The sequence below is a fragment of the Schistocerca serialis genome, chromosome 2 (genome assembly GCF_023864345.2).
Source record: "Schistocerca serialis cubense isolate TAMUIC-IGC-003099 chromosome 2, iqSchSeri2.2, whole genome shotgun sequence".
Lineage (NCBI taxonomy): Eukaryota > Metazoa > Arthropoda > Insecta > Orthoptera > Acrididae > Schistocerca > Schistocerca serialis.
Genome location: NC_064639.1, coordinates 164,678,235 through 164,693,617, shown reverse-complemented (window position 1 = coordinate 164,693,617; position 15,383 = coordinate 164,678,235). Strand labels below are relative to the sequence as shown.

Sequence of the window (15,383 nt, the reverse complement as noted above, 5' to 3'; positions counted from 1 at the left end):
TCCCAGTACCTACTGCAACCTACATCCTTCTGAATCTGCTTAGTGTATTCATCTCTTGGTCTCCCCCTACGATTTTTACCCTCCACGCTGCCCTCCAATGCTAAATTTGTGATCCCTTGATGCCTCAAAACATGCCCTACCAACCGATCCCTTCTTCTGGTCAAGTTGTTCCACAAACTTCTCTTCTCCCCAATCCTATTCAGTACCTCCTCATTAGTTACGTGATCTACCCACATTATCTTCAGCATTCTTCTGTAGCACCACATTTCGAAAGGTTCTATTCTCTTCTTGTCCAAACTAGTTATCGTCCATGTTTCACTTCCATACATGGCTACACTCCATACAAATACCTTCAGAAATGACTTCCTGACACTTAAATCTATACTCGATGTTAACAAATTTCTCTTCTTCAGAAACGATTTACTTGTCATTGCCAGTCTACATTTTATATCCTCTCTACTTCGACCATCATCAGTTATTTTACTCCCTAAATAGCAAAACTCCTTTACTACTTTGAGTGTCTCATTTCCTAATCTAATTCCCTCAGCATCACCAGATTTAATTTAACTACATTCCATTATCCTTGTTTTGCTTTTGTTGATGTTCATCTTATATCCTCCTTTCAAGACACTGTCCATTCCGTTGAACTGCTCTTCCAAGTCCTTTGCTGTCTCTGATAGAATTACATTGTCATCGGCAAACCTCAAAGTTTTTACTTCTTCTCCATGAATTTTAATACCTACTCCGAATTTTTCTTTTGTTTCCTTTACTGCTTGCTCAATATTGAATAACATCGGGGAGAGGCTACAACCCTATCTCACTCCTTTCCCAACCACTGCTTCCCTTTCATGCCCCTCGACTCTTATAACTGCCATCTGGTTTCTGTACAAATTGTAAATAACCTTCCGCTCCCTGTATTTTACCCCTGCCACCTTCAGAATTTGAAAGAGAGTATTCCAGTTAACATTGTCAAAAGCTTTCTCTAAGTCTACAAATGCTAGAAACATAGGTTTGCCTTTTCTTAATCTTTCTTCTAAGATAAGTCGTAAGGTTAGTATTGCCTCACGTGTTCCAACATTTCTACGGAATCCAAACTGATCTTCCCCGAGGTCCGATTCTACCAGTTTTTCCATTCGTCTGTAAAGAATTCGCGTTAGTATTTTGCAACTGTGACTTATTAAACTGATAGTTCGGTAATTTTCACATCTGTCAACACCTGCTTTCTTTGGGATTGGAATTATTATATTCTTCTTGAAGTCTGAAGGTATTTCGCCTGTCTCATACATCTTGCTCACCAGATGGTAGAGTTTTGTCATGACTGGCTCTCCCAAGGCCATCAGTAGTTCTAATGGAATGTTGTCTACTCCCGGGGCCTTGTTTCGACTCAGGTGTTTCAGTGCTCTGTCAAACTCTTCACGCAGTATCTTATCTCCCATTTCGTCTTCATCTACATCCTCTTCCTTTTCCATAATATTGTTCTCAAGTACATCGCCCTTGTATAAACCCTCTATATACTCCTTCCACCTTTCTGCCTTCCCTTCTTTGCTTAGAACTGGGTTGCCATCTGAGCTCTTGATATTCATACAAGTGGTTCTCTTCTCTCCAAAGGTCTCTTTAATTTTCCTGTAGGCAGTATCTATCTTACCCCTAGTGAGACAGGCCTCTACATCCTTACATTTGTCCTCTAGCCATCCCTGCTTAGCCATTTTGCACTTCATGTCGATCTCATTTATGAGACGTTTGTATTCCTTTTTGCCTGCTTCATTTACTGCATTTTTATATTTTCTCCTTTCATCAATTAAATTCAATATTTCTTCTGTTACCCAAGGATTTCTATTAGCCCTCGTCTTTTTACCTACTTGATCGTCTGCTGCCTTCACTACTTCGTCCCTCAGAGCTACCCATTCGTCTTCTACTGTATTTCTTTCCCCCATTCCTGTCAATTGTTCCCTTATGCTCTCCCTGAAACTCTCTACAACTTCTGGTTCTTTCAGTTTATCCATGTCCCATCTCCTTAAATTCTCACCTTTTTGCAGTTTCTTCAGTTTCAATCTGCAGTTCATAACCAATAGATTGTGGTCAGAATCCACATCTGCCCCTGGAAATGTCTTACAATTTAAAACCTGGTTCCTGAATCTCTGTCTTACCATTATATAGTCTATCTGATACCTTTTAGTATCTCCAGGATTCTTCCAGGTAAACAACCTTCTTTTATGATTCTTGAACCAAGTGTTAGCTATGATTAAGTTATGCTATGTGGAAAATTCTACAAGCAGGCTTCCTCTTTCATTTCTTCCCCCCAATCCATATTCACCTACTATGTTTCCTTCTCCCCCTTTTCCTACTGACGAATTCCAGTCACCCATGACTATTAAATTTTCGTCTCCCTTCACTACCTGAATAATTTCTTTTATCTCGTCATACATTTCATCAATTTCTACATCATTTGCAGAGCTAGTTGGCATATAAACTTGTACTACTGTAGTAGGCATGGGCTTTGTGTCTATCGTGGTCACAATAATGCGTTCACTATGCTGTTTGTAGTAGCTAACCCGCACTCCTATTTTTTTATTCATTATTAAACCTACTCCTGCATTACCCCTATTTGATTTTGTATTTATAACCCTGTAATCACCTGACCAAAAGTCTTGTTCCTCCTGCCACCGAACTTCACTAATTCCCACTATATCTAACTTTAACCTATCCATTTCCCTTTTTAGATTTTCTAATCTACCTGCCCGATTAAGGGATCTGACATTCCACGCTCCGATCCGTAGAACGCCAGTTTTCTTTCTCCTGATAACGACGTCCTCTTGAGTAGTCCCCGCCCTGAGATCCGAATGGGGGACTATTTTACCTCCGGAATAGTTTACCCAAGAGGACGCCATCATCATTTAATCATACAGTAAAGCTGCATGTCCTCGGGAAAAATTACGGCTGTAGTTTCCCCTTGCTTTCAGCCGTTCGCAGTACCAGCACAGCGAGGCCGTTTTGGTTAATGTTACAAGGCCAGATCAGTCAATCATCCAGACTGTTGCCCCTGCAACTACTGAAAAGGCTGCTGCCCCTCTTCAGGAACCACATGTTTGTCTGGCCTCTCAACAGATACCCCTCCGTTGTGGTTGCACCTACGGTACGGCCATCTGTATCGTTGAGGCACGCAAGCCTCCCCACCATCGGCAAGGTCCATTGTTCATGGGGGGGAGTAAACTTCTATAACACTACAATTCCAGAGCTTCGATCTTGCGACGATCCACCGTCTTCGTCGTCCAAGTTCTGCTGCATAGGGCACGATAGGGAAGATTAGAGTTCGGACGACGGTGTTCTTTGCCTTGGAAGTAATGGAGCTGTACTTCCAGGTACGAGCAAGATTTGCTGTAGAATTTATCTTAATCGAATATATCTCCTGTATCAGTGACAACAGATCATAAATACTCTACGTGACTGACGACCTCGTAGCCAGCAGCAGTTCTTGTGATGTCAGGTCAGTTGTCATTAGAAAGATCTGCAGTAATCACTTTGGTATTTCTGTTCTTACTTTCAAGGACCATATTCTGTGCTTCGTTTGGACGTTTCTTTTTATTATTTATTTATTGCCAAATTATAGACCTGTTACCTGATGTTTTAAAATAGGTCGTACGTCTTACAATTTTCGTTTTTCAGCCTTTTGCAGTTTTCTTTTCTTTTGTTTTATCCGCAACATTTACAAAGAATAACACTTTTCAAAATAACAGTAATTTAAGGTTGAAATATAAATAAAATTTTGTTGTATTTTTCAAGAAGAATATAAAAAGATGATAGGATAGAGGAGAGATTTGTTAGTGCCATCACCGATTGTGACTGACGCCGAATACCTCGGGAAGATTTCTTCGAGCTGTTGACTGCATGTCACACACACACACACACACACACACACACACACACACAAACAATTGATTATTGGTATTGCTAATCCTATGTATTGCTAATCCTATGTATTAACTTTAGGTGCTCATCCGTGTACAGCATTTGGTGATTTCTTGGCTAGATCGCCAGCATCTTACGCTTATTTACTGTCACATCTCGTCCTCCTCCTCCTGTTCCTCTTCATTATCAATGTTTCCGCTGTCACTGTGAATTTCGGCGTCCACCCTCCGGAGATTGTTGTTACGCTGCATACAGGCATGTGTGTTACGTAATGTCCGCACGTACTCTTCATGTGTTGTTTTGAAATACTCTTTGTCAATAAGCTTAATTGTGCCCATTGTTCTTCATCTGTTTCTGTGTAGTCTAAGTGAAGTATATGTCTATTGTTCGCGTACTGTCCGCAGAAAAAGACAGTGTGTTCTGGTGAATCTTCTTCCATGGATGTGCATTTAGGTGTCTGCCTTAGAAAACGCGGTTCAAGTGCGTGGGTAAGGTCTGTGTCTGGTTAAGAAATCTACCATACCGCGACTGAGATCGATATGTTTCGTTCTCAACCGCTCCCTTATATCAGGGAGGAAGTCGTGCAGTTTACGTCCCTGATCACTTACATCCCACTCACCTTCCCATGTATCCTTTTAAGGTGACATATCGTCTGTATCGGCACACCAGTTATTGTGTGTACCTTACCTAGTCTCCCCATCTTTAACCAGTACCTTGCAGCTCTGTATTTGATCGTGATATCTATGAGGCATATTCCGAGCACCCACACAGTGCATCCACTGAGGTGGTGCCGATACCTAAGTACAACACTTCTCTGCCATCGTCCGACTGATGCTTTGTTGGTGACCAGGTTTAGTCTGTGTGCCCACGTGTTAGCTGCGAAGCTGAGTACTGATTCGAAGAGCGCACAGTGGTATGTCCGTATGACTGGTAGTGGTAGTCTGTACTGTTTTGAATGTAGCCTCACCAATTTGTGTAGTATTTTTTTCTGCTTTGTCTGTTGTTAACCTTTTGTGTTCGTGGAAATTCGATTTCCCATTTATGTGTACCCCAAGATAGCGCGTAACGTGTGCTCGTTTGATGTTTGTGTCCCCAGTTTTAACTGAAGAATTCCTTTGGAGTGATCCTTTCAGTAACGTGTATGTTGTTTTGTTTTCGGCTATCCTGAGTTTATTGTTGTGACGCCATTGTGTAATTGTTTGTAGTAGTCCATTGGCTTTCTCTTCTAACTGGGCTCTGTTGTTTGCAGTGACTACAACTAATAGGTCATCTGCGTAAGCGATAATTCCGTCTGACCTGTCATCCCCATCTAGAAGTTGTAGCAGAGGCTCGATTTTTATGTCTCAGAAGATGGGGCCGCAGATCGACCCTTGAGGACAGCCTTTGGTAATTATTTTGACTATCTTCCGGCTGTGCATCTGATATTCGGCTACTCGGTCTTTACAGAAGTCTAGGAAACTGTTGTACAGTGATTGCGGTACCTCCGGATGTCTTAACCTCTGAAACATTGCGGCCCACCAGAGGTTATCGAATGCCCCGGCATTGTCAATCATTATTGCCATGGCGTATTTCTGTGTTGTAGTATTATCTACAAGTAGAGCCTGGTTGATGGCATCATCTATTGATCTGCCAGTTCCGAAGCCGAATTGGTGTTCGCTCATACGCCTGAGAGCTCTGGATGTTTGCAAGCGCTTACACAGTAGCTTCTCCTGAATCTTTGCTGTTCACCATGTTTCTCACTCTTTTTTGTGGCTGTCTACTGTTCTTTTGTCACTCGATACACTGTTTTTCACAACGTACGGACAGTGTGTGGAAGGCGATAACACAAAGATGTGATTATATCGCAGTGATAAAAGTGGTAGTGCGACCTCCAGACCAGATGTGAGGAAACGCAGATCAGCGAATCAGTTACTGGAAAACAGAGAGAATCTCCCTTTGGATGGTACAATCTAAGTGTGGGATAAATAAAGTAACTAGCAGCAGGAAAAGGCAGCTTTATTTTCAAAACAAGTATTTATATGCTTGCTGCGGAGGATGGCCACACAAATAAACTTGTCATTTACTGCCTGTCTGTGAGTAATCAAAATGTGTTCGTCTGTGATCTTACATGATCTGTACATATTTTGTCCAAGTCGAATGATTCTGACCTGCGCAAGCAGACCTGGAGCATGCGGTCGAGTAACGGCTCTGCTGACGTTTTCTGTCCTTAGGATGATTCTCTCTGTCTGCTCAGTTACTGGAAAACGGAGAGAATCTCCCTTTGGATGGCACAATCTAAGTATCATCCGCTACGCTGTCTGCAGTATCTCTTTTTTCTCTAGCCTACTTAAAAGTAGGTTAAATTCTAAATTATCATAATTAGGCGTAGCTGGCTTCCTGTTGGTGGTGGTTTCTGTTGCGGTTTCTGTGGTGGTACTAGATGGATTGTGGTTTGGTGTTGGCCGCTGATTGGGAGACATTTTAAGATCTCTTTGGATGTCGTATGGTTACTCTTCATTTTGTCACACGCTTTTTCAATGCTTTCTTGCCTTCACACGTTTTTCAGTGATGTCGGTGATGTTGCTGGTGTGGTGTCGGCGATGGTGGTGATGTGTGTGGGACTGACTGACTGTATGTGTTATGGTGTCTTTGTTGATGTTAGTAGTGGTGGTTGTTCCTGACGCACGTTGACATCGTTGCAAATGTGACATGTGTCTCCATCAGATTTGTCCTCATCTAATTTGTCTACTTTTATAAGTCTGGGTCCGGTAGTTCTGAGTTTTGTATTGATTTGTGGTCTGATTGTTTCGGTGTCTATTGATTCAGGCTCTATGTATCTCTCTATTCCTTGTTCCTTTTGTCTGGGGTGAAGAGTGCCTCACGAGACAAATTTGACTGGCTTGATGTACTGCTCACATTTACGTGTGTCATAGGGTTTTCCATGTGATGATGATTCCGGTTTGTGTTCGTCTTGTGTGTATGATGTGATGTACTTCGGTTGGGAGAAATTGTGAATGAGTTTGTCGGTTTTGTTTGTACATCTTTTTGTGTGCAATATATGTAAACTCATCTTCCAACTCATTTATCCTCTACGTTAATGTTATTTATCCAGCGGTGTAATTGTCTTTTGATTTGCTTTGCCGCCTCGTAGTGGATGGAGCCACCGATTGTCATGTCATCTATATATTCTATCGCATTAATAGAGCTATCCTGTAACGTTGTTGAGAGTGTGAGGGCCGCGATGAGTTTATTATCGTAGTAATTCCCCGCCAGAAGATTCATTTGTCTTCTCCAGAAAATTGCTCTTTGGTAGCTTCCCTGTAATGTTGACAGTGATTTGTATTTATGTGTTTTGGGTGATTGGCTTTGGATGTTCGCGTTTCTTGTGTGCGTGCTGATTTTAGCTGCCATTGTCTATACTGTCCAGGAGCCGGTCATGCAATTCTTTATAGGTCTGACAATCACCTCCTATTGTTTTATTGCAGACACGGCCTCTGTATTTGCAGTTGACGCAGACGCAAACCTCGAATGTCCACTCAGTGCGCTTGTGTCGTTTGTTGCCACACTTGGCACAGGTAACGTCGGACTTTCAGCAGGTTTTAGTCCTATTTCCTAGGTCACAACACTTAAAACGTTAGTTTACTACTGTATAGTCTTCCACAGAGAGTGATTCGAAGTCTGTGTAGACAATCTGTCTTCGTGTAAGGAATCTGTACAGGTGTTAGCTGACCTCCAGTACCTGATGACAGGAACTCCTTCACTTAGGCCGTGTTTAAAATCTTCTTTTGACTTCTCTCTGTAAGTCTCCTTTCGTGGTGTCACCGCTTAGATTCTGCTCGTAAAGGCTTTCTAGAAACTCCTCCTCGGTAAGCCTATTGGGCACGTGATATACTGCCACTAGTGGCTTGCGTTTTCGCGGTCCTTCACAAATAAGAGTGCCGAGGTCTTTAGTCTTTTCTATTATTTTTCGATAATCCTCCTGTGTCGCCGTTTCTACTATAACTGTCGTTCGGACAGCCATCGCATGATGCTTTCCAGTTGATGCTCGTCTGTTGCAGTTATCAGAATGTCATCTCCCTGCTTAATTTTCCTGCCCTTACAACGATGTCGTCATACCAGGTCTGAAAGAACCTGCCCCCATAACGTGGTCACCGTATTTAACAGTACTGGAGAGAGAATGCAACCTTGTAACACGCCGGCATTAGTAGAAAAGATGTCTGACAAGGTACAATGAATCGTATCAGCGAACGGTTGCATATCGTACCTAGGCAACCGATAATTTAAATCACAGTTGCCGTTTGTCATCCAGATTCGAAATAATGAACTGATAGTAATCTTTAGTTTTTTCTTCTATTTTTCATCAACTAATAAACTATTCTCTTGCAACTATAACTTCTACTGTTCATTACTCTTTATGTTACATGTATTACGAAGTTTTGTGTCCCATATTGAGATTAAGTACATTTAAGGCATTCAAAATATTTACATTATCGTCATAACAGCACACGTGTTGACTTTTTTAGATGTAGGAAGAGGTGAGGGGATGGGCGGAAGGAAGTGCTGTTTCTGAACTGCCACAAAACATTTTTGAACTGTTTCCATAGAACGTTTTACAACAAAGTTCTTCAGTGCGGGCTGGACCTTAGGAATAGAAATTACGTCTTTGTCTGCGGATTCGTTAACCATTCAAGACGCATAATGTCACCAGCGAACAGGGTCGCTTTACCTTCCAGTCTTTACTTTGCGTCTATAGCCTACTACAGCTTGCTCCAAATCGCACCATAATGTATTGAGTCATGACGTTTAAATAATTTCGTACAGCACTAAGTTAAAGCTATATTTTTTTTCACAGTATTAAAGTACATGACACTCCGTTTTTCTTTACAGGCTGTCAGGCAACAGAACGGCCGCACTGAAGAAAGCTGAGCGATGATTTGCAAGCGAGGAGGATCTGTCGATATTATAAACTGTGAGGAGAGAAAACCGAGTGAACGTTTTATTATATGGTCAATTAATTCTGTGGTATTACATGTGGCTAATGTTTTTAAGCTTATGAGATTCACTGTCAGATAAAAATATAATAATTATCTGGAAGAATTTTTCATTTAAATGCCTGTATGTTAAATAGTCTTGAAATGAATTATATAGAGATTATTTCGGTTACAGCTTTCACATCTTCTTTACATCCTATTACCTACTCCTGTCTAAGAAAAAATAAATAACGTTTTCACTACAGTACGAGCAAATTCAGACAGTCGATTACAATGAAAGACCTGGAAATTCCTCATTAACACAGCAACTGCTCTTTCTTAATAAGCGACTCTCCACAGGTTGAACATGCAGTGTGCTCTTGTGCTTGTAATGACCGAAGTGTGTGCAATACGACAAATAAACAAGAAGGTGAATGTCAGAAAAGAAGTTCCATCATTGTTTAGTAGTATAGTCACAGATTTGGTGTATATCTTAGCACGCAGGAACAGTAAAAATAGGTAATTTTGCCTGAGTTTCAAGACAGTAGCCTTCGAAAAGACAATGCAATATATACTGTTTTCATTGTGATCCAGATTCATTATTTTACTTACTGACTGCTAGTTATACGACATAAAAAGTCAATAGTATTGTAACTGAAGAAGTAGTGCATCTTGCAGATGCCTGCATGCAGAAATCAATCATTGAGCAAGAAAAGTTTCCATCAAAGTGATCAAATACTTATAAAAAGAAAAAGGTTTATAGTGATGCAGCAGCGCTAGGACTGTTGAGTGGAAGGACTGAGCTTTTTGTTGCGGCGGTGTTGCGTTCTCGGCCTTTAATTAGCAGCACAAATACTTAGAAATAACCCAAATAGATCCATAGCTCTCTTGCACACGAGAAATTAACCTGCTAATTAAACAAATATGACAAAAAAGCTGCAACCAAGATGCTGAAGCGAAATAAGCAGTGTTGAAAAAACGGGCATGAGATTACAACTTAAATTTCTTCAAGAGACCTGCGACTTAACATGGCATATACCTCGATGAAATAATAATAATTAAAAAAAAAAGCAAATGGAATGAATATACTAACTGTGATGGAGAAAAAGTTGCAGAAGCACTACGGAGAGAAATACAGTTTGCCTAATCCTTTAACATCAAATCCGCCGCTGTGGCTGAGCGGTTCTAGGCGCTTCAGTCCGGAATCGCGCTGCTGCTACGATCGCAGGTTCGAATCCTGCCTCGGGCATTTATGTGTGTGATGTCCTTAGGTTAGTAAGGTTTAAGTAGTTCTAAGTCTAGGGGACTGATGACCTCAGATGTTAAGTCCCATAGTGCTTAGAGTCATTTGAACCTGCCAGATTGTACTTTGAGTTAATTCAAAGCAACCTTCGCTAACGGCCTTGCCGCACTGGTAACATAGGTTCCCGTTTGAAGTTAAGCGTTGTCGGGCCTGGCTAACACTTGGATGGGTGACCGTCGAGGTCTACCGAGCGCTGTTGGCAACTAAAGTGCTCGTCATTTATGACGGCGGCCGAGTTTAGGTTCGTTTTGCGCATCTGACGTCACAGAACACAGTCAGCCAATGAACAGAGAACGACGTTGCCAGAGCTCGACTGCAGTGCAGAGCACGGACGAGTGTCTTCAGTTTTAGAAACGTTCAGTCATAAATAAAGTAACTGAACGAAAGCAATGTCTTGATAGCAGAATTTCTTTTATAGAAAGTTTGGAAAAAGCATTCTTTATACCAATTGCTTCATATTCTATTAATTAATTAAACCAAACAAGCCATAAGCCTCCTAATTCAGATGATAGCAAGGAAAGGTGTTTGTATTAACCTCACTAATCGCTTTTATGCAATAAAGAACAGCGGTAATTGTTTATTTCCTATTGTACTTCGACGAAACGTGAGTAATACATAGTCATACCAACAGTGTTTGTCGGTATTTTGCGTCCTAGTTTAAAGTCCTCCAAGGACTATGTTGAATGATGAGCTGCGTTAGCGTAATGGTTAAAGTGTTTGGCTGCTAATCGGAAGTTTCTGAGTTCAAACCGTCTTCTGTGCTTAATTATTTCTTTGTTTAAAAACAATATCGAAGTGTCTTACTTCATGAATTTTATTCGTTTGAATCTAATTTTTTGAACTTTCTATTGGCAACTGAGATCAACCATACGGAAGGTATACGCTATGGACTTTTACCTCTGTAAACTCTTCAACATTTCGTGCAGTGGTTTACTACATTTAATGCTGCACAATAACTGCGTTGAACATCGAAACAAAATTAAGTCATTTATGGGGGGAAGGTATCAGTCAAGAAGATGTGTAAAAATCAAATTATTGGGCCAAATTGTTTTTGTGAAATCGAATGATAAGTGTGTCAAAGCAGTCGAAACACCATGTGTCTGCACAGGCGAGCAGTGCAGTGATGACAAAATCGTGCACAGCGCGGAATGCGGGGAGCACGTCTCTGTAGCAACGACACTTCAGGACGAAGTTCAACAAAGATCCACCACCTGCTAACTCCATTCGGCGATGGTATGCGCAGTTTAAAGCTTCTGGATGCCTCTGTAAGGGGAAATCAACGGGCCGACCTGCAGTGAGCGAAGAAACGGTTGAACGCGTGCGGGCAAGTTTCACGCATAGTGATGTGAAAGATTCAGTGTTTAAACCTCCTCTACCAAGAAACGCGCCAGAACGGCGAGCTCGCATCAACAATGCTTTCGAACTCATTGATGGGGACATGCTGCGCCGAGTGTGGGAGGAACTTGATTATCGGCTTGATGTCTGCCGAATCACTAAAGGGGCACGTATCGAACATTTGTGAATGCCTAAAAAACCTTTTTGAGTTTTTGTATGTGTGTGCAAAGCATTGTGAAAATATCTCAAATAATAAAGTTATTGTAGAGCTGTGAAATCGCTTCAATCATTTGTAATAACCCTGTACTATGGCGCTGCTTCTCTTGGCGCGTACAACTGGCAATGCAGCAATCTCCCGCGTCTGGGCGGGCATACGCGAACCGCCAAGAAAAAAAGAATTGAACTATAGGGTGCACTAAGCCAGCGGAATCCAATTGAGGAACTACTTTGAGAAGTAGCGGCACCAGTCATGAAAACTAACAAGGGCTGGGTGAGCGATGTGCTGACCACACCACCCTCCACACGCGCATCCGGTGATGCCTGTCAGCTGAGGATGACACGGCGGTCGGTCGGTGGCGTTGGGCGTTCAGAGGCCCGTTCGGACGGAGGTAACCTGCGCACAGGACTGTCAGTAGAACAGCGGTACCGACGAAAAGACACGATTTACTTGTGGAATATTAAGTACATGGCAACGCAGCACAGTGACAGGCACTGCCCGATTTCTCCAACACCAAGAATCGTGCGGGCAGCAGGAGAAGAGAGGGACCTGGAGACTCCAGCCGCCACTCCCTCGACCACTTGGTGCTGCACTCACTGTGTTTGTAATGTTCTCAAAACTAGACGGCCACTGGATTCCTGTATTGCTCATTCGTTCGCCTTCATAGTGTGCCACCAGCAACGAAGCGTCCTCCACAGTCGTAGCCTGAGTCGTGTGAAGTTAGCACCCCTTTTTCGAGAAATATACATTTTTTTCACAGTTCTTGATAGATGTAGCATAGTTCTAGAGTTCTTTGTACAAAATTTCAATAGTTCTGCAGAATTTAGCGACGAAAACAACAATACTCGAAAAAATTTTCGTATCGAAAAAGATCTTTGGCAATTTCCGCAAAATGTAAATAAGTACAAGAGTTCTGTGCACAGTTCTGAACAGAGCTCCAAGAGTTCTTTCGAAAATCCAAGTAACATTTTTTTGTGCAGCTAATAGTTTACGAGATAATTGCATTTTAATGAGAAAATCTTTTCACTTACTGTGAAGTTGGCACCCTTTTTTTCAGAAATATATATATTTTTCAGAGTTCTTGATAGATATGGCATAGTTCTAGAGTACTTTGTACAAAATTTCAATAGTTCTGCAGAATTTAGCGAAGAAAACAACAATATTCGAAAAAATTTTCGTATCGAAAACATTTTTTGTCAATTTTCGCAAAAATTAAACTTGTACAACAGTTCTGAGGAGAGTTCTGAACAGAACCGCAAGAGCTCTATCTAAAATCCCAACAACATTTTTCTGTGGCGATAATGGTTTGAGATAAATTGATTTAATATGGGACACACTTTCTTTACGGAAAATATAAATCTATTCGTACAACAGTTCTGATGACAGTTCTGGACACCACGTGAAGAGTTCTATCGAAAATCCAAGTGAAATTTTTTTGTGCCGGTAATAGTTTAAGAGGTAATAGCAACTTAATTAAGAATTCCATAAGAGCTCCTACTGTGAAGCTGGCACCCTTTTTTTCAGAAATATATATTTTTTTCAGAGCTCTTGATAGATAAGTCATAGTTATAGAGTTCTCTGTACAAAATTTCAATAGTTATGCAGAATTTAGCGAAGAAAACAACAATACTTGAAAAATTTTCGTATCGAAAACATTCTTTGGCAATTTCCGCAAAATGTAAATAAGTACAAGAGTTCTGAGCACAGTTCTGAACAGAGCTTCAAGAGTTCTTTCGAAAATCCAAGTAACATTTTTTACTGCAGCTAATATTTTACGAGATAATTGCATTTTAATGAGAAAATCTTTTCACTTACTGTGAAGTTGGCACCATTTTTTTCAGAAATATATATTTTTTTCAGAGTTCTTGATAGATATGGCATAGTTCTAGAGTTCTTTGTACAAAATTTGAATAGTTCTGCAGAATTTAACGAATAAAACAACAATACTCGAAAAAAATTTCGTATAGCAAACATTCGTTATTAATTTTCGCAAAAAGTAAATTCGGACAACAGTTCTGAGGGCAGTTCTGAACAGAACCCCAATAGTTCTATCGAATATCCTAATTACAATTTTTTGTGCAGCTAACACGTTACGAGATAATTGAAATTTAAGGAGGGAACCTCTTCACTTACTGTGAAGTTGGAATCCTTTTCTTCAGAAATATGTATTTTTTCAGAGTTCTTGATAGAAATGTCATAGTTCTAGACTTATTTGTACAAAATTTGAATAGTCCTGCAGAATTTAGCGAAAAAAACAACAATACTCCAAAAATTTTTCGTATCGAATACATTCTTTGTCAATTTTCGCAAAAAGTAAATTCGTACAACAGTTCTGAACAGATCACCAAGAGCTCTATCGAAAATCCTAATAATATCTTTTTGTGGCGATGATAGTTTATACGGTAACTGATTTGATGTTAGACCCACTTTCTCCACAGAAAAAGTAAATTCGTTCAACAGTTTTGATGAACAGTTCTGGTTAACACCTCAAGACTTCTATCGATAATCATAATAAAATTTTTTGTGGTTATAATAGTTTGTATGGTAATTGATTAATTGTGGGGCACACTTAGTCAAAAAAAAAAAATTATGTCTGTTCGTATGCTCTGGATAGCATTGTAAGAGTTCTATCGAAAATACTAGTAACATATTCTGTGCAGGTAATTGTTTACGTAGTAACTGCCTTTATTAAGGAATGCTTATGAGCATTTCCCGTGCAGTTTGAACCCCTTTTACGATAAATATAAATTTTTTCACAATTCTTGATATATATGCAATAGTTCTAGATTTCCCTGCTCAAAACACGAATAGTTCTACAGAATTTCGGGAAGAAAATAGTAACTCGGCAAAATTTTGGTATGGTAAAAAGTAATTTGTCAGTTTGGAAAAAAAAAATTGTGTAACAGTTCTGTTGGCAGTTCTGGATAGCACCGGAAGAGTTGCATTGAAAATGATAAGAACATTTTTGTGGCGATAATAGTTTATACAATAATTGTTTTAATCTGATACTTTATCTAATATAGCAAAATTCGTAGAATAGTTCTGATGACAGTTCTGAATATCACCCACAGAGTTCTACGAAAAACTATAATAACATTATTTGTGACGATGACATTATATGAGATAATTAATGTGGGACTCACTTTTGTCATGTAAAAGTAATAAATTCGTACAAAAGATCTGATGGCATTTCTTAATACGACCCTAAGAGTTCCACCGACAACTGTAATAACATTTTTTGTGGGGATAACAGTTAATGAGATAATAGCATTTTCGAGAAACCCACTTGGTCTACATTATAATAAATTGGCACAACCCTTTTGCTGACAGTTCTGGATAGCACCGAATGAGTTCTTTTAAAAACCCTCATAACATTTTCATGGTGCCAGTAGATTATGAAATAGATTGTGTGTCCACTCTGCAGTGGGTGTGCGCCGATGTGAAACTTACTGGCAGATAAAAACTGTGTGCCGGACCGGGTCTCTAACCCCAGGCTGTGACGAAAGAATATCTTCACAATATCCTCTCGTCCAGGAGTGCTTCTTCTGCAATTTTCGTAGGACAACTTCTGCGCAATTGGGAACGCAGGAGATGAAGTACTGCTGGGAGTACAGCTATGAGTACGATCGTAAATTCTCACTTTTATTTTGGAAAACCGAAAATCGAAAACCCG

The 15,383-nt window shown here is 40.3% G+C and overlaps 1 protein-coding gene across 1 annotated transcript in view; it reads left to right on the top strand.

Moving 5' to 3' along the window:
* The window catches only part of LOC126456869 (cell division cycle protein 123 homolog), a 109,290-nt gene extending 100,242 nt beyond the window's left edge, over nucleotides 1-9,048 (top strand). The window contains exon 8 of the mRNA XM_050092691.1: nucleotides 8,773-9,048. Coding sequence (XP_049948648.1) covers nucleotides 8,773-8,811 — 39 coding nt within the window. The 3' untranslated portion in view covers nucleotides 8,812-9,048. The remainder of the gene's footprint in view (nucleotides 1-8,772) is intronic.
* Nucleotides 9,049-15,383: the final 6,335 nt, after the last annotated feature.